The sequence below is a fragment of the Chiloscyllium punctatum genome, chromosome 12 (genome assembly GCF_047496795.1).
Source record: "Chiloscyllium punctatum isolate Juve2018m chromosome 12, sChiPun1.3, whole genome shotgun sequence".
Lineage (NCBI taxonomy): Eukaryota > Metazoa > Chordata > Chondrichthyes > Orectolobiformes > Hemiscylliidae > Chiloscyllium > Chiloscyllium punctatum.
Genome location: NC_092750.1, coordinates 37,464,382 through 37,489,742, shown reverse-complemented (window position 1 = coordinate 37,489,742; position 25,361 = coordinate 37,464,382). Strand labels below are relative to the sequence as shown.

The 25,361-nt window shown below is 40.8% G+C and overlaps 1 protein-coding gene across 2 annotated transcripts in view; it reads right to left on the bottom strand.

Moving 5' to 3' along the window:
* The window catches only part of abhd6a (abhydrolase domain containing 6, acylglycerol lipase a), an 82,020-nt gene that overhangs the window by 35,928 nt on the left and 20,731 nt on the right, over positions 1 to 25,361 (bottom strand). For both annotated transcript variants that reach the window (XM_072582397.1, XM_072582398.1), the window contains exons 2-4: positions 7,113 to 7,247; positions 3,211 to 3,367; positions 1,708 to 1,821 (exon numbers count right to left, since the gene is read on the bottom strand). In XM_072582397.1, coding sequence (XP_072438498.1) covers positions 1,708 to 1,821; positions 3,211 to 3,367; positions 7,113 to 7,231 — 390 coding nt within the window. In that variant the 5' untranslated portion in view covers positions 7,232 to 7,247. The remainder of the gene's footprint in view (positions 1 to 1,707; positions 1,822 to 3,210; positions 3,368 to 7,112; positions 7,248 to 25,361) is intronic.

The following is a 25,361-nucleotide window of genomic DNA, read 5'->3' as shown; positions in this document are numbered from 1 at the left end:
ATTTGTATTTGCAATGACGTGTCGGTTGTGGTAGCTATTATTTCTGAGATGTGTTTGTTTTTGGGTCCCTTCCCACTACATTTACGGTGAAGGGCAGATCCTGACTGACTTGACCAGGAGCACAGCTGTGCTTTAAAGATGGTACACTCCAGGGATCCTGGGAAGTCCCAGCAGTGGCAGGAGGGATGATCCAAACGGTACGCCATGTGGGGCATGATAATGAGGCAAATTTCTGAAATTAGCATTAGAATTTCAGCAAGTTCCATGGAGAATTTCACTCTCCATGAAACTTGGAAAGTTGATAGATGATTTCTGGTAAAATTAAGCCGACAGCATTAAAGGGGCAAATGCTATATCAAGGGATCAAGTAGAGACACAAAATTGCTCAGAAAAAGGAAATCAATTTAAGAGTACAAACCTGAGTTGTGAGGAAGAATCACTGGACCTGAAACGTTCCCTCTGATTTCTCTCCACAGATGCTACCAGACCTGTCGAGCTTTTTCAGCAATTTCTGTTTTTGTTATAAATTTAGGAATACAAGCAATAGTGGATTCAACCTGCTCGCTCATGACTGATCATACATTAACTTCATTCATCCATCTGAGCTTCCTATATCCCCTGGTACCCCTACCTAACAAAACTCTATTGATCCCACTCATGAAAAAATTGTTTGTCTCAGAATCCACACAGCCTATTTAGGAGACAAAATTCCAGATTTTAACTTTGTTTTGTGCTTCTTGATTTCCTTTCTAAATGCCTGGCTGCATTTAAACATCAGTGCTTGTTCACTAATATTCAAGTACTGTCCATGATTTCCCCAAGAGGAACTAGATTCTCTTCATCTACCACTTCTAAATCCTTTTAACACCTTAGGGATCTCAATATGGATCACCTCTCAAGGCAATACATGCCAGGTTTATGGAATCTGTCCACAAAATTTAACTAAGTTCCAGTAATATTTGGAACATTTTAAACAAACTCAACATTATGCCTTCAATATCTTGTAAGGCTCTTTTTACCCTTTTGGTGGGTGTGATAGGTCCTATGGCACTCTTCAGGAAAGAGTGGGAAATGTCTCCTGGCGTCCTGGCCAGGAATTAACCCTTAATGAACATTACTGTAAGGGAGATTATCTGGTCATTTCTCTAATTTCTTTGCTGGGTGCAAATTGGCCCATACTTACAGGCCAGAAGATCTGAGTTCAAGTCCCATCTGCCCCAGAGGTGTAGCACAACATGCTTGAAAAAGATGATTAAAAAAAACTATAACTGCAACACATTTTCTCTTTCTGTTCATGTAAAACTGTCTTGAGCTGAATATTTTTGAAGAATTTTGTTGAATATACAGTTGAATATTTTTCAGTGAATTTAATTCACTGCCATTTATTTTGTTCTGCGCTCTGTTTTAGATTGCATCAGTTATTAAAAACAAGTCATTTTTTGAAGAAAATCTAGATAATAGAGCTGACAGAAATCACAGACTAATATTGCTATCATGTATAATTTCACATTTTGGAGAAATCAATCTCACCTGTGCAACAAATGCAGGTAAATCATTCTAACCCTTATCTCCTGCAAAAAGCCAATAATGGTTCCTTGTAAGATTCATGAGGAAAGCTGATATTCCAGTTAAGCCACCGGATTTGATGAAAGTGCAACTTCAGATCCATAAGCAATAATCAAAACTTACAATAAAGGAATAACTCACCTGGTGAATCCTGTTCACTTGTCCCTCTATGGAATAATCGTCCACACAAGTCCGTGTTGTGCCCTCATGGCCTGGCATATCAACGCAGATCAGGTGCAGGTTCTTAGGTAAAAACTGATCAAGAACATAAAAATACCCACATTAAGCTACTTTAGTTCAAATTTCACATGGCTATCTGTTACTCAATCACTCCCAGTGATATCACATATGCTGCTTTTGATTCTTCTATAGTCTGGAAGGACTGGTAACTTTATCTAGTACAGAATCTACTTAAAAGATGCTCTTTACATCCCTAACTTCCACAGTCAGGCCATTATTCATGTGCAAATAAATTTGATGGTTTATTTTATCCTGATGACTATTGTGTGATTATTTTTACCTTTCGTGTGATAACTTCATATTTACTACTGTTTGGTTTAGTGGTCACTTCAAGTACAGAGGAACCTCAAATTATCCAAATGACACATGCGGGGAGTATTTTGTTCGGATAATCGAATGCCGGAGTAACACAGTTTAGCGAAGCAGCGTTACCTTGCAATCTTGTCCGGATAATCCAAAATCTGGACAATCAAATGTTGGGTAATCGAGGTTCCTCTGTAATCTCTAGTGCATAATACGACACTCACACTTACGTTATTTGAACATTTCTATATCAGATGCATGGAAACTTAATTATCACTGTCACAACATAGTCCAATGCCAGTCATTATAGTTGAGAAGTGTGAAAACATACATGTTTCAGATTATTTTTTTGTAAGAACACAGTTAAAGAGATCAAACCCAAATGTTTTCTTAAACTGCTGCTAAATTTATGCTAATTAGGGCCTTGCAATGCTAGTTCCTGCAGTACTGGTCTTGTGTAGGTAGAAGCAATCCCCCCACTTCAATCCCTCCCCATCTTGGCCACGTTCTCCACCCCACAGAAACCTGAATGTATTGAGTTGGCCTAGCATTATCTCACATGTTTCAGCAAACTGTGTTACAAACACCCCGCTGACGCTGCATTAATTAATTTGTGGAATGTGCTGCCTGCTCAGCAATGGACATGTTTCACTGAATTTCTGCAAATTAGAGCTGGACTTGTTTCTGATTTGAGATTAACTCCTACAAAAAGAGGGAATTAAGAAATCTCCTGGAGCAAGTTCAATGCATTGGCAAGGAATTTCCTAATTTTCTTCTCTACACTGGCCTGACTTTTTAATGTTTTTTTCACCCTCTCCCAGTAGAGCGCAGGGAGAGGTACAATCTCTGTTTATCATGATACACAAAGCATCACAATAATAGAGGACAGGCTGGATGGACCAGAGGGTCTTCTGTTGTCTATTATTGTTCAGCAAATCTGTGATTGCGCAGACACAGAAGGTGATCTGAGAAAGTGAGGAAGTAATGGGAGAAGAAAAGGCACTGCATTTATGAACACTGTCATTTGGATTAATTTTAATAATCATAACCTTTTAGATACTTTCTCAAAGAACTAAATAAATGATGCATGCAGGAACTAACCTTCACCACAGATAGCCACATGTCCTTGTGAGCTGAAAATCCATGCAACATCAAAATAGAAGGTTTACTGCCAGGTTTCCCACGGCAGGAATAGCAGAATCGATAGTTGCCACAGTCGGCATTTTTAACTTGCATACCTAATGTTGTTCGCCAGTACCTGTACAAAAACATAACAATCCAGCATACCTAGGAGTCTACTGCACACCAGTAACAGCTTTTCTGTTAGTTCTTGCAAGTTTTCAATACAATTTTCTTAAGAATGATGAAAGAGGATAACACTTCATGCAATTTGTGCAGTGCTGTCTTGCTAATCATGCGATTTGACATAAAAAACAGGTTCTTATAAAGAAATTGTTTTACTTCTCGCAGCTCGCTGGAAATATAATTGCTCTGTACACTGGGGAAGAAATATTCTCACGTGCAATACTATCATTCAGCAATAATAGTTATATTGAACCAATGTACAATCACGTTGATCAGGGAACTTACATAATTTCAATTCACAATTGACTTCCAGGTTGAGAAGAACTTCCATTAAAATAAAAAGTGATCTTGACTGGGAACATTAACTCAGTTTCCCTCAATGTCCTCTGCGTTCTGAGGAAGAGTCACCAGACTTGAAATGTTAACTCTGCCCCCTTCCCACAGATGTTGCCAGACCTGCTGAGTTTCTCCAGCAATTTTTGTTTTTGTTTCTCTCAACAGATGCTGCCAGACCTGTCAAACATTTCCAGCATTTTGGGATTTACATTTCAGATTTTCCTGCATCTGCAGTTTTTTTTTTGCTTTTCTGTTTTGATTTATCGTGAAAAAGACATCCATTTTCAATATCCATAATATCACATTGCAAATCTGAAAATATAACACCAAAGAAAGCTGACGACCAGAACATAAATGTAATAACAATAGTGAGTGAAAAGGTGTAAAGTTAAATCATGCTTAAGCTGGTAGGTGCCCATGCAATTACTCTACTTTACCTATTTAAATATGAACTATTGAAAAGCTCTTTGCTGTATTCCAGTTTGCTATTCTATATTGTTGGGAAAACTGGGTCTAATTTGCTAATCTTGCACTCCCAGCAAGGACTCAGTTAAACACGGATGAGAGATGGGGCTCCATCTGTGGTGCACTTCCTTTGAGCGTTTGCACATTCTCATGAGCAGTGCAGAGACAGTGCAAACTGTTATAATATGAGCCTCTTCTACAAGACAAATGCCAAATTCAGTAAATTTTATTCTTGATGTTGAGTCTTGTCTAACTGGAACACAAACCAGAAAATCAAGCGAAAAAGATTATCAAAATGCAGCATCTCCATTTTCTGGTGATACTAGCGTTATGCAAAAGAAACATCAGTTGCTTATATCCATAAATTTGCAGTTTAGCTAAAGTAAATTTTCAAGAAACCATTTAAAAATGAGAATTTTAAACATTTTTTCTGCTCACGAATTCCTTATCCTCAAATTCTCCTCTCTCATTTTGATTTCTCATTATTCAGTAGAATCTGCAGTTTTTAAGGTTTTTTTTAAACTTTAAACCATTTATCTGTTCTCCATTCTCTCCAGAGAAATGCACTATGAGAATGGGGCTGACATTGAAACCCTTCGGCTCTATCATTTGAAAACCACTTCAATAATTGACGGTGGAAAATTGATACGCCTATGCCTGTGGGTGTCAGCAGAACAGCCTTTAATGTCTTTTCACTCTATGATGCATGCGCTGCAGGTAACCTTTTGTTCATTTTCTCCCCATATTATCAATGAAATCATTTACATCTTGCTGACACATCAAAACACAGCAGCTTTTGATGCTCCGCTCATGTGACTATAATGTGCAAGATTTGAAACAGTGAACTTCAGTAAGAATTCATCTCAGGCTATGAACCAGGGGTGTGGGATTGAAAAAGCAGGCAAACTGTAACTCAAATGTTCACACAATGCACTAGGGCTGTATAGCAATCAAAACTAAAAATCGTGCCTATTTTCATTATCCTCATTCATTGAGGTCACCATTGGCTCCCTGGTTTACTACCCTGAGGTGTCCCATCTCAGCACAGTTTGACGTCAGGACCTTTTTAGTCTCACTGAGCATTCCTCTTCACCCCCAAATCCTCATCGACATGGTTCACCATTACTTGACTGAGAAGAACATAGAACATATAACAGTACAGCACAGGGACAGGCTCTTCAGCCCATCATGTCCATGCTGACCATGATACCATTCTAAACTAATCCCATCTGTCTGCTTATAGTCCATGTCCCTCTAGTTTCTCTGTTCATGTGTCTGTTGAAATTCCTCTTAAACATTACTATTATATCTGCTTCTACCACCTTCCCTGTCAGTGTGTTCCAAGCACCTAGCACCCTCTGTGTAAAAAAAACTTGCCTCACAGATCTCCTTTAAACTTTCCCCTCTCACCTTAACTCTATGTCCCCTAGTATTTGACATTTTCGCCCTATCCATGCCTCTCATAAATTTTATATATTTCCATCAGGTCACCTTTCAGCCTCTGACACTCTAGAAAACAAAATCCAAGTTTGTCTAACCTCTCCTAGATAATATACTCCAATCCAGGCAACATCCTGGTAAACTTCCTTTGCACCCTATCCATGGCCTCCACATCCTTCCTATAGCGTGGTGACCAGAACTGCACACAATACTCCAATGTAGCCTAACTAAAGTTTTACACAGCTGCAACGTGACTTGCCAATGTTTATACTCAGTGCCCCAACTCATGAAGGCAAGTATGCTGTAAGCCTTCTATACCACCTTATCCACTGTGCTACCACTTTTCAGGAATCTACACAGAGCCCAACATTTCAATTGATTTCTGGGAGAACTGAGATAGATCACCATATAGAAATCCAGAAAATAGCTCAAAATTCCAATCTATGTCTCACCTATGACCTCATCCGTTCAAGTGTGATATAAGTCCAGTGGATGGACTACAGACTGGCCAGTTTTGCACCCTGTTAATACCACTCTCCTATATCACCTTGAGAGGGTAAACATATGAGTTTAAAAAGCACTCCATAAATCTGGAGATGCACTTCTGTTTGGACTTGACATACCTAAGGCTGATCTCACCAGGTATAGCTGGTTGACAGTGGCAGCAGGAGTTATACCAGTTAAATGTCAAGGCACAGAGTCCCAGCTGAGACTGAGGACTATTGGAGTGGGAAGGAGGGAATGGGCCCACAGGCAGGGATTTCAGAGTTTTCTTTATGCTTCAAAGTGTTTCTGGAATTTATGAGGGTATGGGCAGGCAGAATCCTCTTCTTGGCAAAAGTGAGGACTGCAAATGCTGGAAACCAGAGTTTAAATTAGATTGGTGCTGGAAAGCACAGCAGATCAGGCAGCATCCAAGGAGCAGGAAAATCAACATTTTCCTGATGAAGGGCTTTTTCCAGCACCACTCGAATCCAGAATCCTCTTCTGCTGAAGGATACCTGCCACCCATTTGAACCAGAACAGAAATTGCTGGCGAAACTCAGCAGGTTTGGCAGCATCTTTGGGCAGAAAGCAGAGCTAATGTTTCAAATCCAGTGACTCTTCATCAGAACTACCTTAGTTTCTGATTCCATTTCAGATCAACCGTTCTTTTGTTTTATTTTACCCACTTGAACTAACCAGTTCATGTTGGAATTTCTAAGGTGGTGAATGTGGAGATTAATTGTGGATGTCTCTCACCTCCAAACACCAAAGATAAACTTTGAACAACCATTCCCTTGACCTGTAAGCCTTTGGACAGTCAATAATAACCAACCCTCTGGACTTCTTAGTGATTGTACATTTTATAGCAATGGTAACCCAAGAACTGTTTGCTCATTCTGTCTGTAAGTGTAGTCATAATGATGATAAGTATAGGTACAACCATCACTAAAAATGAACATATGTACACTTACCAGTAATAAAATCTAATGAGTGCTGCAGGACACAGTAGAAAGGAAGCTACAAAAGCTAGAATGGGTATGGCAAGCGTGCCTCCTGCCAGGACACACATGTTCATTAAATCCAAATCCATTTCCCTACTGTCACACCTGAAAGAATGAAGAATAAAGTAGAAGAGCATTAGGAAGTACACAGAAAATATTCTGCTGAAGAAGTCGTTTGCTCTGCAGCTCCTTGGGTCTCGGACTATACTAATACATTCCTCTGGATTATATGCATTAGCCTGCCTAACATCATGTAACCAAATGCAGTAAAAGAACAAAATAAGACTTTTGGAAAATGGATTATATCTGCACTTCTTAAAAAATCATCAATGAGAGTCACTTAAATGTGGAACAAACTAACACTTGGAACACAACAGCTTACAACAATTGATAGCAGGATGATGATAGATGGCTTAGGTTTAATGTTGTATATTACAAAGTGCTAGCAGTTTTGTATTTTTAATAACCAGATGGCTTGTGCACTATACAAAAGATGATCTCAGATTTATGACTCGATTGTACGGCTGGATTAAGTATGCCAAAGCTCCCAAGGTAATTGATTCACTTCTTGAAATTCATGTGACATTTCTAGGCTTTGAAGGAGTCTAAACGTCCAAAAATATTTTTACTGAATTTTTATGATATCAACTAAATAACATTTGTTAAGCACTAGTCTCATGAAAAAAATGAATTGGCAACCTGCAATTGTTTTACAATAAAAAAGTATAATTTGTAGTGAAAGGAGTGACCTATCACTTTTGCACAATGTTATCTCAATTAAGATAACTATTTATTCTTTGATCCCTTCTCTCCAGAGTCTGGCTAAACATTTCTTTTTGAACATACCCCTTTATTTTCGCTGTTGAAGTTGTTCCTATACTTCAGGAAACCAAACGGAGCTTGTTGTTATTTTATTGCCACATTTGACCTCAAGGGGATTCAGGTGAAAATCATTTGAAGGGGGAAAGCCAATTGGTGCCACTGTTTAAGAAGGGTGGAAAGGACAAGCCAGAGAACTATAGACCAGTGAGCCTGAAGTCGGTGGTGGGCAAGTTGTTGGAGGGAATCCTGAGGGACACGATGAACATGTAATTGGAAAAGCAAGGACTGATTAGGGATAGTCAACATGGCTTTGTGCGTGGGAAATCACAAACTTGATTGAGTTTTTTGAAGAAGTAACAAAGGGGATTGATGAGGGCAGAGCGGTAGATGTGATCTATATAGACTTCAGCAAGGCAATTCGACAAGGTTCCCCATGGGAGACTGATTAGCAAGGTTAGATCTCACGGAATAAAGGGAGGACTAGCCATTTGAATACAGAACTGGCTCAAAGGTAGAAGAGAGAGGGTGGTGATGGAGGGTTGTTTTTCAGACTGGAGGCCTGTGACCAGTGGAGTGCCACAAGGATCGGTGCTGGGTCCTCTACTTTTTGTCATTTACATAAATGATTTGGATGCAAGCATAAGAGGTATAGTTAGTAAGTTTGTAGATGACACCAAAATATGAGGTGAAGTGGACAGCGAAGAGGGTTACCTCAGATTACAACAGGATCTGGACCAGATGGGCCAATGGACTGAGAAGTGGCAGATGGAGTTTAATTTAGATAAATGCGAGTTGCTGCATTTTGGGAAAGCAAATTGTAGCAAGACTTATACACTTAATGGTAAGGTCCGAGGGAGGGTTGCTGAACAAAGAGACCTTGGAGTGCAGGTTCATAGCTCCTTGAAAGCAGAGACGTAGGTAGATAGGATAGTGAAGGAGGAGTTTGGTATTCTTTCCTTTATTGGTCAGAGTATTGAGTACAGGAGTTGGGATGTCATGTTGAGGCCTCTATTGGAATATTGCGTGCAATTCTGGTCTCCTTCCTATCGGAAAGATGTTGTGAAACTTGAAAGGGTTCAGAAAAGATTTACAAGGATGTTGCCAGGGTTGGAGAATTTGAGCTACAGGGAGAGGTTAAATAGGATAGGGCTCTTTTCCCTGCAGTGTCGGAGGCTGAGGGGTGACCTTATAGAGGATTACAAAATTATGAGGGGCATCGATAGGATAAATAGACAAAGTCTTTTCCCTGGGGTGGGGGAGTCCAGAACTAGAGGGCATAAGTTTAGGGTGAGAGAGAAAAAACATAAAAGAGACCTAAGAGACAATGTTTTCACTCAAAGGGTGGTACGTGTATGGAATGAGCTGCCAGAGGAAGGGGTAGAGGCTAGTACAATTGCAACATTTAAAAGGCATCTGGATGGGTATATGAATAGGAAGGGTTTGGAGGGATATGGGCCAGGTGCTGGCAGGTGGGACTATATTGGGTTGGGATATCTGGTCAACATGGATGAGTTGGACTAAAGGGTCTGTACATCTCTATGACTCTATCTGGCCACAGTAGACTGGAAACAACTCCTTGCAGTAAGTCTGCAGAGGAGCAACATGGAGCATTCAAAAAGGAATGCATTGCCTGGGAGAGTACAGATTCAACACGTACACTTTAGAGGGAAGTGTAGCAGCGGTATGTTCAGAGACCTCTGCTAGGTGGTCAGGTGGGACTAGCTTGGGTTGGGATATCTGCTCGGCATGGATGGGTTGGACCGAAGGGTCTGTTTCCATGCTGTACATCTCTATGATTCTATGACAAGATGAACATTGAGATATTTACCTGTACGATGTCCCAACCTGTTTAGTGAATTCAAACAGATCCATTCAACATCTTGCAAAGTACAGACTGTTAAAGAATTCCTCAATGGAGTCCTGTGTTCAACTTTCCATCTTTCAAATTACAGTGCAGAAATTATGGGGAGATTTAACCCAAGGAAGTGTCCTTCGAACAAATCGACTCATCACTTTATTATGGGTTTTTATTTTAAATTAGACCTTTAAAGAAAGATACAACTGTATGCAATTGCTGGAGTGTTTCATCTTATAACAGCACCTTGTCTATTCTACAACCGTCTGGGTTTGAAACATCATAATCATTATTACATCACAATTAAAACACCTTTAATAAAGACCCAGAACCATAGCAACACAGCAAACTTGTGGAAGAAGTGAGAAGTCACTATAAGCATTTTGTGTGGATGGATATGGCCAGCATGTGTTTACATATGGCAAGCTGAATTGACTGTGGGCCTTTTGTTTCCATCTACAATTTTACAAAATGTTTTTTTCCAGTTCTAATTCGAGCACACATTTGCAGACCACAATGTATATATTTCTAATATTTATTTTATTTATATTTTGCCCTGTTTGTAAGATTATGCACTGAATTCTGATTAGCTATCAGGAATAAGCTGCTATTTTTTAACCTTTAAATAAGGAGCAAACTATTGCTCACAATCCAGTTGCAGTAACCAGATACACAAACAACAAAGAACAGGCGACCTCTCACTCACTAGAGCCAAGTTGCTGTGGGCATTAAGCCAATGGCAAAACACTGGGGGTCAAAGGATCAATGGCATTCCAGCTGAATCGCTTGGAGACGGCAGAGTGGAAGTGCTTGAATAAATGAATAGCTTATAACAATGAATGGATGTCATTCGAACTACAATCTCACGAATTCAAATAAGGCGTGGTGATCTCCTGTATTAACACAAGGAAATGGTAAACAATGCAACAAGAGGTGCGTCCTTCATGCTTCCAGGCCATTTCCCTATCACTCTGTCCTGCAGTACTTGCGGAGTTGTATCTAGTTACAGAGTTTGCTGATCTAAGTCTTTCAGATTCAACATCTCTACTGGATTGTTAACTTGATGTCAATGGTGAGTGATAACTTCCCATTGATTCTGGAAAATTTCAAACTCTGTCTTAGCATCTTCAACTTGCTTCATAGGGACCAGAGCTCTCCACAGAGCAATGCAGTTATTTTAATTGTTTCGATGTCACATCCAGATGCTATCTCTATAAACAAAGTAATGGCCTTTGAACACACTTTAGACAGAAACAATTTGAGAATGATATTAGGAAATAGCTTGTAGTCAGACTTCACAGTCACGCTTTCTCTGTCTCTCAAACATGGATTAAAATGCTTGGAAGTAAAGACAAACATTTAGGGACTCTTTCTCAATTGGAATGTAAACTTGTTGCATAAACACTCTCAATGCAAATACAAGTGATTGCCCACGTTGCATAAAGGTGACACAAGGTTCAACAAATCATTGCACTGCTGTCGCATCTGTTGGTCACTGCATGATTGCTGTAGTTCTCATTGAGTCATAGAGATATACAGCACAGAAACAGACCCTTCAGTCCAACTCATCCATGCCAACCAGATATCCTAAATTAATCTAGTCCCATTTGCCAGTATTTGGCCCATATCCCTCTAAATTCCTATTCCTATACCAATGCAGATACCTTTTAAATGCTGTAATTGTATCAGCCTTCACCACTCCCTCTGGCACCTCATCAGGAACATGGCAAAACTTTTTTGCTCCCTCAATATAACCCATATACTTGACATCAGGCATCTTCAATGACATGACATCTTTTTCTTGTTCAGCATTAAATTCATCTGATAACCTTCCTCTAGCAGTCACATGACATTCTGATCATGCTTAGCAATGGCTTATTCTATCTCATTTCTACATCGATAGACTAGGAGATCATTCACAACCACTTCCTGTCTGGCAAGACCACTTGACTATCTCATGCTATCTACCATGACATTCTTTCAGAGGAGTGGAAATACCAAACACATGAGCACACATCTGTGTCTCCCAAATGGCATCCAGAACATGGGTAGAATACAGCTGTTTTCAGCCAGTTTCAATTCCAGTAACCAGTCTTCACATGGAGCATCGTAAAGACCTTTCTTTGGCAAGTTGTGGAAAATTTCTTCAATGGCTGGCATGGCGTAGTGAAATCTTTTCAATGCTTTACTGAGGTACTTTGGATCTATGTATAACTTCAATCTTCCAGAATTTTCACTTCAGCTAAACATGTCTAGAGGAGTTGTTACTTTTTTGATTACTCCCTTCTTTCTCAGCTTTCAACCTTGTCTTACTCTTTAAGGCAGCTCGAATTCTCCTCGGCAGATGCTGATTTAGTCTTACCCTCTTACCTGCTTCAGGATGATATTCACCAGCAAGCCATCCAAACCTAGAAAAACATCTTTGTAATATTTTATTCAACAGTTAGTGGCTTAGTACCATGAGGAACGTTGCAAGTCTCCTTTGGCATAAATAGGGTTACCAGTTCAAGCTTGAGACTTATTTCAGATGACTTAAGTGGGTTTTGCTTAACATATATTAACTGGAACTCCAGATCTTTGTTCTTCCCATTACAGTGGGCTCTCAGCAATCTTTAGGTAAAAACAATGACTGCAGATGATGAAGGGCTTTTGCCCGAAACGTCGATTTTACTGCTCCTCGGATGCTGCCTGAACTGCTGTGCTCTTCCAGCACCACTAATCCAGAATCTCAGCAATCTTTGTCCTCTTGGGATGTGCATCATTCCATCACAAAGCCTCAACATTACTTTCATATTGAGGTCACCATCTTCAGTCATTTTTGCAAAGGTCTATGGAACTCACAAGTTACTTGAAACACTGGTATCTATCAGGCACTTCACATTCACTGGATGCTCTCCCTCTGCAGTCAACATTCTAACAATCACAAACCAATTTGTTGTGTAATGAATCATCATCTGAGATCTCTCCCATTGTCACCTTTCTAGGCCACCTTGCTTCTTTGTAAGTAAATACTTGCGTGCATAGTAATTCAACTTCTTGTACCCATCCAGACACCTTGTAAATGTTGTATTTATACTAGCTCATTCCACACATGCATCACCCCTGTGTGCCTTTGGTCCCTTTTAAATCTTTTCCCTATCACCTTAACCCTATGCCCTCTAATTTTAGACTTCCCTACCCTGGGAAAAAGACCACAGCTATTGACCCTATCTCTGCCCCTCCTGACTTTATAGACCTCTGTAAGGTTACCCCTCAGCATCTGACACTCCATGGAGAAAAAATCAGCCTATTCAGACTCTTTCTGTTGCTCAAACCCTCCAATCCCTGCAGCATCCCTACGCATCTTTTCTGAATACTTTCATGTTTCGCAACATCTTTCTTATTACAGGGTGACCAGAATTGTAAGCAGTATTCCAAAGGTGGCCTAACCAATGTCCTGTACGACTGCAACATGAAGAAAGGATTTGCATCCAAGTGCCTTTCAGGAACTCAGAGCTTCCTAAACTGGTTAAGACCAATTAATTATTTTAAAGTGCAGTCATTGTTGTGAATGAAAATGGAGGAAATGTAGCATTTGGCAAAACAATGTCCCATAAATATCAATGTGACAGTGATCAAATAATTGGCTTTCATGTGTTAATTGAATGGTAAATATTGGGTTAATTTTAAAACTATATCCAAGGTCATAGTTTAACATCTCAACTATGAAACACCACCTCTAAGAATGCAGCATGTGCTCACTACTGCACTGAAGTATTAGCCTAGACTGTGCACTACAGTCTCTTGATTGGGATTTTAACTCACATCCTTCTTATTCAGAGGTGACAGTCATACGTTCTGGTTGCTGCAAAGCAGTTTCAGGTAATCAGAGAAAAGAAGCAGTTAACCTTGGAGTTAAGGTAATGATCTGACTCAGCAACTGTAAGCACCTCCCCTGTTATCATGAACACTAAACCATAAGGAGTGGTCAGTCTCATTACAATTGGACTTCAAACTGGTGCTGTAATGTTTCAGCCTGGTACAAAGCCATGCTTTAAAAATATTTCTATGTGACACACTGGACCATTCAGAACTTTTAAACGTCCATCAAATGCTGTGTAGGGAGAGGCTGAATAGCTGGGGCTGTTTTCCCTGGAACCTCAGACACTGAGGGGTGACCTCAGGAGGTTTAGAAAATCATAGGGGGAAGGATAGGTTAAATAAACAAAGTCTTTTCCCTGGGGTAGGGGAATCCAGAACTAAAGACCATAGGTTTAGGATGAGAGGGGAAAGATAAAAAAAGGGACCTAAGGGGCAACTTTTTCACACAGAGAGTGGTGCGTGTATGGAATGAGCTGCCAGAGGAAGTAGTACAGTCTGGTACTATTGCAACATGTAAAAAGCATTTGGATGGGTATATGCATAAGAAGAGTTTATAGGGATACGGGCCAGGTGCTGGCAAGTGAGACTAGATTAGGTTAGGATATCTGATCAACATGGTCAAGTTGCACCAAAGGGTCCGTTTCTGCGCTGTGTACCTCTATGACTCTATGACTTTTTTCAGTTTTGGATGTAGGTTTGCTTGCTAAGCTGGAAGGATCATTTCCAGACATTTTGTCACCCTACTAGGTAGCATCTTCAGTGGGCCTCAGGTGAAGCACTGTTGATAATTCCTGCTTTCAATTTATATGTTTGGGTTTCTTTGGGTTGGTGATGTCACTTCCTGTGGTGAAGTCACTTCCTGTTCCTTTTCTCATGGGGTGGTAGATGGGGTCTAACTTGATGTGTTTGTTGATAGAGTTCCAGTTGGAATGCCACGCTTCTAGGAATTCTCATGCGTGATTCTGTTTGGCTTGTCCTTGGATGGATGTGTTGTGCCAGTCAAAGTGGTGTCCTTTCTCATCCGTATGTAAGGATATCAGTGATAGAAGATCATGTCTTTTTGTGGCTAGTTGGTGTTCATGTATCCTGGTAGCTAGTTTTCTGCCTATTTGCCCAATAGCGTTTGTTACAGTCCTTGCACGGTATTTTGTAAATGACATTAGTTTTTCTTGTTGTCTGTATATGGTCTGTATAGGAAGCATGGCATTCCAACTGGAACTCTATCAACAAACACATCAAGTTAGACCCCATTTACCACCCCCTGAGAAAAGGAACAGGAAATGACTTCATCACAGGAAATGACATCAACCCAAAGAAACCCAAACATACAAATTGAAAGTAGGAATTATCAGCAGTGCTTCACCTGAGGACCACTGAAGATGTTACCAAGGAGGCTGACGAAACATCTGGAAATGAACCTTCCAGCTCAGCAAGCAAACCTACATCCAAAACCTCAACCTGAGCTACAAATTCTCAAAACTCGCTATTCTTTTCAGTGTTACAAAAGAAGTATAGCTCCTAAAGAGTGGCACATGGCAAGACATACTGAGGTAAAGGTCTATGTTACTGGGCTCAGGGTGAGGTGCTGCCCTCAATCTAGCTGAGGCCTGCTGGCCGACCACTCAGATAAATGGACGCCAGCAGAATAACTCCATGTCAGAGCACAGGGAAAAGGGAGCAGGACCAGGCCATTGAACCAATCCAGCCTGCCCCATCAATCAACTAGATCATGGCTCATTTCCACCTTAATGCCATTACCCTGCACTATTTCCATATTCCTCAACCTCTTACAACTTCAGTGAAGTTTTGATAAACTAACAATAACAGCCAACCTTTAACCATCGCTTAATACATGTAAACTATATATTATTTGCATGTCTATGAAATGTCGTGTTAAACTGCAACAACCAGCCAACGGTAAATAGTTCCATTTATTGTCAAGACTAGCAATACTGCAATTCAAACACACATACTAGCAATTAAAATACAAGGTCAAATCCAGCAGTCTGTTATGCACAGTACAAGTTTTGCAGTTGTAAACTATCACCTTGTTACACCCAGATCCTGAGCGAGGTTCCTCATTTGTCATGGCTCCAGATGGAATACCCAAAATCGTTCAGCTCTCAGGTGAGGAAGGATGAACTAGCTCACCTTCTTTATTCACCTACTCCTGGTTTGTAGAGTGAAATGTTATCTGGGTGCCTTTACATATGGCATCTGATAGTTGGAACCCATAGTGGCTCTATGGTTGGTACTGCTGCCTTATAGTGCCAGAGACCCAGGTTCAATTCAACCCTTACGTGTCTGTGTGGAGTTTGCAGATTCTCCCAGTGTCTGTGCAGGTTTCCTCCCAATCCACAGATGTGCAGGTTAAGTGGATTGGCCATGCTAAATTACCCATAGCGACCCGGGATGTGCAGGTTAAGTGGACTGGCCATGCTAAATTGCCCATAATGACCCGGGATGTGCAGGTTAGGTGGATTGGCCATGCTAAATTGCCCATTGTGACCCGGGATGTGCAGGTTAGGTGGATTGGCCATGCTAAATTGCCCATAGCGACCCGGGCTGTGCAGGCTAGGTGGGTTGCAGAGATAGCATAGAGGGGTGGTCTGGGTGGAATGTTCTTCAGAGAATCAGTATGGACCTGATGGGCTGAATGGCCTGTTTCTACACAGTATGGGTCCTCTAGGGCCCTAGCAAGGAGAAGAACTTCCAACTCACAAATGTGATGTTTACCCGTACATGAATATGGAACTAGGTGAGAAGGAAGAAATTACACAAGAAAACCTGGCTCACTTCCATGTAGAAGTACTTCTTGGCTTCCAGCTCGATGCCACACTTAGTTCCCAAATAAATAAGATTCTGCCCCATCAAAAATTTTACAAGAGACCCAAGGCAGCTTGCCCACCTGCTCAGTTATTGGTCACCTACACTACTGCTGTGACCACAGAGCTGCCATTCAATCAAAATGGCCAGTAGCTCTTGGAGGTGGGACTTTTCCTCAGTGACTGGCAGGCATCAATTAGCAGAGTATTACATGGCTGTAGGATGGCTTAAACAGGTTAGGATGTGGTCACTGCTGATCTCATTGCAGGAGAATCAGGGAACCATACCGTCTGAAAGATTTTGCCCCTTTCACCTACTTTTGAGAACTCCATCTTAAACACCTCAATCTACTCCATCTTTAAACGCTTCTTAAAATGTATATTTAAGACCAAACTTTCAGTCAATGTTCCAAACTCTCCCATTTATTGTTTATTCTCATCTGTAAGGAGAGTCGGATTTTATATCGGCAATGTTCTTCAACGTTAAAGACATTTTATAAATAAAGTCATTTCCTCCACTGACAATTTGCATAATTTATCCCATTACAACAGCTGCCAGTACCTCAACGACAAATTGCAATTTCACAACTGGATAGCTATACATTTATCCGAAAAGATTCACATTCCAGGGATGCTGCTTATATGAGATAAGTGGCTTAGGGCTGCAAGATAAATGTGAAAGGAATATTATCGCAGCTTCACTGTAATTGACTTCTCAGCAATCAGATCTTCAATCCATTCATTGCATTGTCTCCATTTGTGGATAATAATTGTGATGGAAAATTGACATTGCTACCATCATCCTTCAGCTGGAGAATACATAATCTTTGGGTTTATGGAAAGTGAACAGTAAAGCTTAAACAATGAAGGTCGGAAGACAAAGTCAATATTTCAGAGTATGTTTACCTCTGGAGAGCTGAGAAAATTTTACAGATCTTTTCATCAAGGCACTGAATATATTGGGTAGAATCTATGGAACCAAATTGTACACATTTAACATTTTAAATTTTAACATTTCATACTTCATACACTAAATTTATTGTGTTTGCCTTCTCTTGAGAAGGGAGAGGCAGAACCAGCAGTTCATTCATTTCTTACCCGATTGCTCATTTTGAAAAAATAAATTTCAGAAAGCATGTGTTGACATCCATTTAGTTGGAAAGTCATCTACCATCCAATTCATAGATTTATAGATGTGGAGGTGCTGGTGTTGGACTGGGATGCAAAAAGTCAGAAGGCACTCGACACCAGGTTATAGTCCAGGTTTACTTGAAATCACGAGACTTCAGAGCTAATAGTAAGTGAAGGGATAACCTATGATCCAATTAATTGAGGCAGAGAGATAATTACAAAAAATTTAAAAATAAGATGGTGCCAGACACAAATTTGATTTTTTATATTTACCTTTCTGCTTCAATCAATTGTATCACAGGTCATCCCTTCACTTACTATTAGCTGTTGGCTCTTTACTCACACCATTTGACACTTTTGATCACCTGCAAAGACTTGCTATTCATCTTGTCAACACTCCACTCATACCATTTGTACTACCTACTGTTAATTACCTGGAATTATTTTGCAATGATCTCTCCACCTATAAATTCTATGCCTGTGCACTTTCTTCCACTTCGCCTGATGAAGGAGCAGCACTCCGAAAGCTTGTGATTTCAAATAAACCTGTTGGACTATAACCTGGTGTTGTGTGACTTCTGACTAGATTCAGAGTCAAAAAAGGCCCTATGGCCCATTGATTCTGTACCAACAATAAAGGTGCACCAATCCCGATTTCTTGCACTTGTCCTATAGCCTTGAATGTTACAATTTTTGAAATGGATATCCAAATATTTTTTTAAAGGTTGTAAGATTTCCAGCCTCCATTACTGTCCCTAGTAGTGCATCCAGATTCCTACCACACGCTGAGCGAAAATGTTTTTTCTCCAAATCCCCTTTGAATCTCCTGCCCTTATCCTAAAACTATGCCCTCTCATGATTGTTCCCTCAATCAAGGGGAACAGCTGCTCCCCACCCACCTTGTCCATATCCTTCAAAATGTTATACACCTCAATCATGACACCCCCCTCAGCCTTTTCTGCTCTAGAGAAAATCCAAGCTATTTAGTATCTCCCTATAGTTCAATTTCTCCATTCCAGGCCACATCCTGATGAACCTCCTCTTTACTCCCTCTAGTGCTGTCACATCCTTCCATTAGTGGGGTGATCAGAACTGCACACAGTTCTCCAGCTGTGACCTGACCAATGCTCTGTATTACTCTAACATTACCTCCTTGCTCTTATGTTCTATGCTATGACTGATGAAAGCAAGTGACCCATATGCCTTCTTAACTATCCTATTCATGTGCTCTGCCAAGTTCAGAGATCTGTGGATAGTTACCTCATGATCCCTCTGTTCCTCCAAGCTACCCAGTATCCTGCCATTCATTAAATACCCCCTCTTTTTGTTTTTTCTCCCAAAGTGCATCACACTTATCCAAGTTAAATACTATCTGCCACTGCTCTGTCCATTTGACCAATCTGTCTACATCTTCCCATAACCTAAAGCCATTTTCTTTGCTATTAAACACTACCAATCTTGATGTCATCTGCAAACTTACTTAATGGCACCCCCACATTTTCATCTCTATCATTTATGTATATAACAAATTGTAAGGATCCCAGCATTGATCCTTGTGGTAATCCGCTAGACACGGCCTCCAGGCACTTAAACAGCTTTCTACCACAACGTTTTGTCTTCTATTACTAAGCCACTTTCTGATCCATCTTGCTACGTTTTCCTCAATTTCTTGTGTTTTAACCTTCCCAATCAATCAGTCTCCGTGTCAAAAGTTTTGCTAAAATCCACATAAACTACATCAACTAACCCATGCCTTTCAAAGTGGTATTAATTCTCTCCTTTAGAATTTTTACCAACAGTTTCCCTACCACTGACATAGGACTCACTGATCTGTAATTTCCTGATTCATCTCTACCACCCTTCTTAAAAAGTAGAGCCACATTAGCTATCTTCCAATTATCCGGCACTTTCCCATGGCCAGACAGGAGTTTAAACTTTATGTAAGAACCCCTGTAATTTCCAGCCTTGCCTCCCACAGCAGCCTGGGATGCAGTTTATCTGGGCCAGGGGATTTGTCTGCTTTTAAGTCAAATAGTCCAATACATCCCCATTTTCTACGTCAAATTGTGCAAGTTCTCCACAGCACCTTTTCCTGAATTCCGCACATATGTCCTCCGTTTCCAGAATGAAGACTGAAGAATATTCATTCAACACCCTTCCAATATCCTGCAGCTTTACACGAGATTATCCCCTTGGTCCTTAAAAGCCCTGTTTAACCTCTTCCCTTTAATGTATTTATAAAATGTTTTCAGAATTTCCCTAATCCAGTTTGTAAGTCCCTTTTTCATGCCCCCTTTCTGCTCTTCTAATTGCTTTCTTAAGTTCCCTCCTGCACTTTCTGTATTCTTCTATAGGGCCACAGCTGAACTGCTCCCTTTGGACATTATAAAAGCCCTGCTCTCCTCCCTCATCCTGTCCTGAATTATCCTAGATATCCAAGATTCTCTGAACATACCGCTGCTACACTTCCCTCGAAAGTATACGTGTTGAATCTGTACTCTCCCAGGCAGTGCATTCCTTTTTGAATACTCCATGTTGCTCCTCTGCAGACTTACCACAAGGAGTTGTTCCCAGTCTACTGTGGCCAGATAGAGTCATAGAGATGTACAGCATGGATACAGACCATTCGGTCCAATACATCCATGCCAACCACATATCCCAACCCAATATAGTTCCACCTGCCAGCACCTGGCCCATATCCCTCCAAACCCTTCCTATTCATATACCCATCCAGATGCCTTTTAAATGTTGCAATTGTACCAGCCTCTACCACTTCCTCTGGCAGCTCATTCCATACACGTACCACTCTCTGCATGAAAACGTTGTCTCTTAGGTCTCTTTTATGTTTTTTCCCTCTCGCCCTAAACCTATGCCCTCTCGTTCTGGACTCTCTCACCCCAGGGAAAAGACTTTGTCTATCCTATCCATGCCCCTCATAATTTTGTAAACCTCTATAAGGTCACCCCTCAGCCTCTGATGCTCCAGGGAAAAGAGCCCTAGCCTATTTAACCTCTCCCTATAGCTCAAATCCTCCAATTCTGGCAACATCCTTGTAAATCTTTTCTGAACCCTTTCAAGTTTCACAACATCTTTCCAAGAGGAAGGAGACCAGAATTGCACGCAATATTCCAACAGAGGTCTAACCAATGTCCTGTACAGCCTCAACATGACCTCCCAACTCCTGTACTCAATACTCTGACCAATAAAGGAAAGCATACCAAATGCCTTCTTCACTATCCTATCTACCTGCGACTCCACTTTCAAGGAGCTATGAACCTGCACTCCAAGGTCTCTTTGTTCAGCAACACTCCCTAGGACCTTACCATTAAGTGGATAAGTCCTGCTAAGATTTGCTTTCTCAAAATGCAGCACCACACATTTATCTAAATAAAACTTCATCTGCCACTTCTCAGCCCATTAGCCCACCTGATCAAGATCCCATTGTAATCTGAGATAACCTTCTTTGCTGTCCACTACACCTCCAATTTTGGTGTCATCTGCAAACTTACTGACTATACCTCTAATGCTCACATCCAAATCATTTACATAATCCTGTTTTATTTTAATAAAATCTGTTCCCCAAATCCACAGCCACCTTTTGAATGCCATCTTTTTCTTTGTCCAGAAGAAATTTGAACCATACCGTGTTGTGATTGCTATCACTAAATCCTTTCTCCACTGCTACACTGAACACTTGTCCAGCTTCTTTCCCCACAGCCAGATCCAGCATTATGTCATCCCTTGTTGGACCTTCTATACAAAAAGCTTCCGGGATATCTGCTCCCCTCTAAACCCTTAAAACTATGACTATCCCAATTTATGTTGGGAAAGTTGAAATCCCCTAGTCTATTACCCAATTATCACTCTTTTGGATTTTGGATTTGGATAGAGTGGGGACAGGAACCAACTCCTAATCACCCAATTATCTGTAAAACATCTAGATATTTCCTCCTCCATATCCTGCTGACTCTTTGAGACCTATAATACATTCCAAATAAAATAGCTGCCCCTTTAACATTCCAAAGTTCTACCCACAAAATCTTGTTGGAGGACCCTTCCAAGATATCATATCTCCTTATTACAGTAATTGACTTTTTTTTAGATTAGATTAGATTACTTACAGTGTGGAAACAGGCCCTTCGGCCCAACAAGTCCACACCGCCCCGCCGAAGCGTAACCCACCCATACCCCTACCCCTACATCTACATCTACCCCTTACCTAACACTACGGGCAATTTAGCATGGCCAATTCACCTGACCTGCACATCTTTGTGACTGTGGGAGGAAACCGGAGCACCCGGAGGAAACCCACGCAGACACGGGGAGAACGTGCAAACTCCACACAGTCAGTCGCCTGAGGCGGGAATTGAACCCGGGTCTCAGGCGCTGTGAGACAGCAGTGCTAACCACTGTGCCACCGTGCCGCCCACCTGTGCCACCGTGCCGCCCACTTCTTAATCAATAGGCTACACCAACACCCTTTTTTGACCCTCCCCTGTCTCACCAAAAGATTCTATAGCCCGGAATGTTAAGTTTTCAGTCCAGCCCTTCCATCAACCATGTCTCTGTAATGGCAATAATATCACACTTTCATCAATCTACCCAATTAATAGATTAGTCTTACCTTTTACATTCCTAGTATTAAAGTAAAAGACCATCTGGCCTGGCCTTGCTCTCTTGACACTAATCATAGCTGAACCCACTGACACTTGCTTCCTTTGGTGTAGCATGACATGTGTCTGTTTCATCGATATTCTGTGTCCCCTTCCCCTGCCAGTCTAGTTTAAACTGGTCCCTACAGCACTAGCAAACCCATCTGCGAGAATGTTGGTCCCAGTGTAGTTCAGGTGCAGGCCGTCCCATGTGAACATGTCCCACCTTCCCCAAGAATGGTGCAAATGAACCAGGAATCTAAAACCCTCCCTCTTATACCAACTCTCAAGCTTTCATCTGTCTGTCTGATTTTCTTATCTCTATACTTGTTAGCACGTGGCACCAGGAGTAATATGAACCGTACTATGTTGTGGGTGCAATCACTAAAATACAATCACTGAGGTTCTGCTTTTCTCTCTACCGCCTAGCTCCCTAAATTCTTGGTGCACAGACGTCATTCCTCACTTTGCCCATATCGTTTGCCCAATCTTCTCCCAAGATCTAATCTGTATTCTTATGTCTGGATCAGATCAGCCTGATGATTTTTTTGCTTTGAATGCTTTATGATTTCATCCACCCCTTATTCATAAATCACCTTTTTTGCGATAGGGCAGGGACAACAAAATTGATGATATGTAACACACTGCAGTTTTTATATTTGCACTGGTTTTGGAAAATCCTTTTACTTCAGGCTTCTTCTAGACTTGCATACAATTAAATACAATTAATATAGCATTAACCTCCTCTCTCTCTATAAATGCAATTTGAGATATGAACAAACAATTACTTTTAAAAATACACTGAATATTTTATACATAGCATTGCACTGAGGTATCCAATAAATTGTACTTTTCAATTTATTATTGAATTTTTATGGAGTTAACAAGCATAGACTGAGGCCACCTAGCAGAAAACTTGTTTACCTTCTCAATTTGGAAAAGAACATAAACTGCCCGAGATATGTTGAGCTCGCTTGATTCAGGTTTCCATGCGAACACTCCTATATTAAATATATCAACTGCGTCTCTGGCATTCCTGTGATACATTGATTCATCACACTTACTCTAATTTTATCTTTGCTTGTAATAGCTAGATTTGCTAAAAATGCTTTCAGCTGCTGCCTGACTTTAATCCTTCCTTTGTATTGACACCAGAGTTCTGTATCTGAACTTTCAGTTCTTAGTAGACACTTTCTGGGCAGATTTGCCAACTCATGGTTCCAAAATCCTGTTTTGAAGCCATCCTGTTAGCTACTAGGAAGGATGTCACTGCAAATGTGATTTGCACCATCACATCAACTTGTGCAATCCAGATTCAGGGTGACGGTGTGAACTTCTAAATCTGAACAGTGACAAGGTCAGATGATTTACCCCTCAAGATTCTTAGTGTAACTCAAGATTCAACACTTCGTAGTTCAGATCACAATGTTCCTTCAGATCTTTTCTCCCAATAACAAAGATCTCATGCTCACACCATCAAGTCTGTTTATTCTGATTAAATAGAACTCTAAATCCAAAATCACTCATGTCATGATTTAAACGAGTTCTCAGACCCATATCTTCCTAACAACAGCAACACTGCAGTGCAGATCTCTTGAATTAGACTGCAATAACTTTACAATGCCAAATAGTCACATGCAGTCCATCTTCTGATCCATGACCACAAGCTGCTGCATTGCCCCTGACAATGTACTTTCAACATCAGAATATGACGGCAGTTAGAACATAATGCCAGATTTAAATAAAACTATTTGATGTTGTCATGCTTTTCATAACAAATAAATTACAATTTGTGCTGCAGACATGCAGCCAAGAATGAAACTGATTACATACTTATCTGCAGAACTACAGCACTTGTCAGATGCCCTTATGGAAATCTTTGGTACATGAAGCCTTGCAAGGAGAGCGGTGAATGTTTCTTTGTCGAATGCATTAATTAAGAGTCCGAGAAATCTGATCACCTACAATGTGGTGCAGAGGTGGCAAGGGATACACGCCAGTTGCAATATTCCTGCTACCTGAATAATTTAATCATCCTGACATACAGTTATGAGCTGAAAATGTGTTGCTGGAAAAACGCAGCAGGTCAGGCAGCATCCAAGGAGCAGGAGAATCGACGTTTCGGGCATGAGCCCTTCTTCAGGAATGGTAGTTATGATACTTGCACAACTCATTGGCTCTACAGAGGATATATATATATATATATATATATCACAGATCTGTAATGCCACTTAAAACAAATGGTGCATACTAAATAGGAGGTATAATTTGCCTATAGCAATACTTTTTAAGCAGAAAGATGGCTGAAGAAAGTAATGAGAGAGCAGCAAAGCCTGGTATAGGCTGTGGTCTTCCTATACCTCTCAGAAATTGGAAAGACATCCTTGTGTCAAGTTATTGATAGAGGGAAGAGGTTAAGAAATTGCAAGAACATCCAGCACATGGTTGCAATGTCAGAAGCAATTAATTGATTTCACTAAAGTTAAGACCAGAATATTGCTCAAACCTCCACCATTTTACAGTCTCACTGATCATAAAACGTCATTCCCCTGCTCCTCTTCTCTGTCCTATACCTTAAGCACCAGATTTTACCAGAATCCTAACTCACACCGACTAACTTTGTGTTGAGCAGCCTGCCAAGGAAATTGCACATAAAAGGGCAGAATTGTCCCAGGCCTGAACAATGTGGGCCTTTGGTGAGGAATGTCGGAGAATGGTGTGAGAAGTCAAGCAAGGCCTTTCTCGATGCCAACGAATTGCATTTTCCGAGTTCTTGACATTTGTGAGCAGCAAGAGATTTATTACCGTTATTATCACTCCAGGTTCCTGTCTACAAAGTGAGACACCAATTTCCCTTTATCCGCCACAGTTGCAGTAAATGTCATGAACTGTGCCATTTGGCACTGGACTGAGTTCTTTATCAGTCACATAATGCCCTTTTAAAGGAAGTGCCAATGCCAGGGATCCCAGGACATTCAGCAGTGGAGAGTATTTCTGGATACAGTGAGTGGGAGAATCGGGCTGGCATGAGACATCGGGGCAGAGTAGGCAGTTAAGGAAGAACATCTGGAAT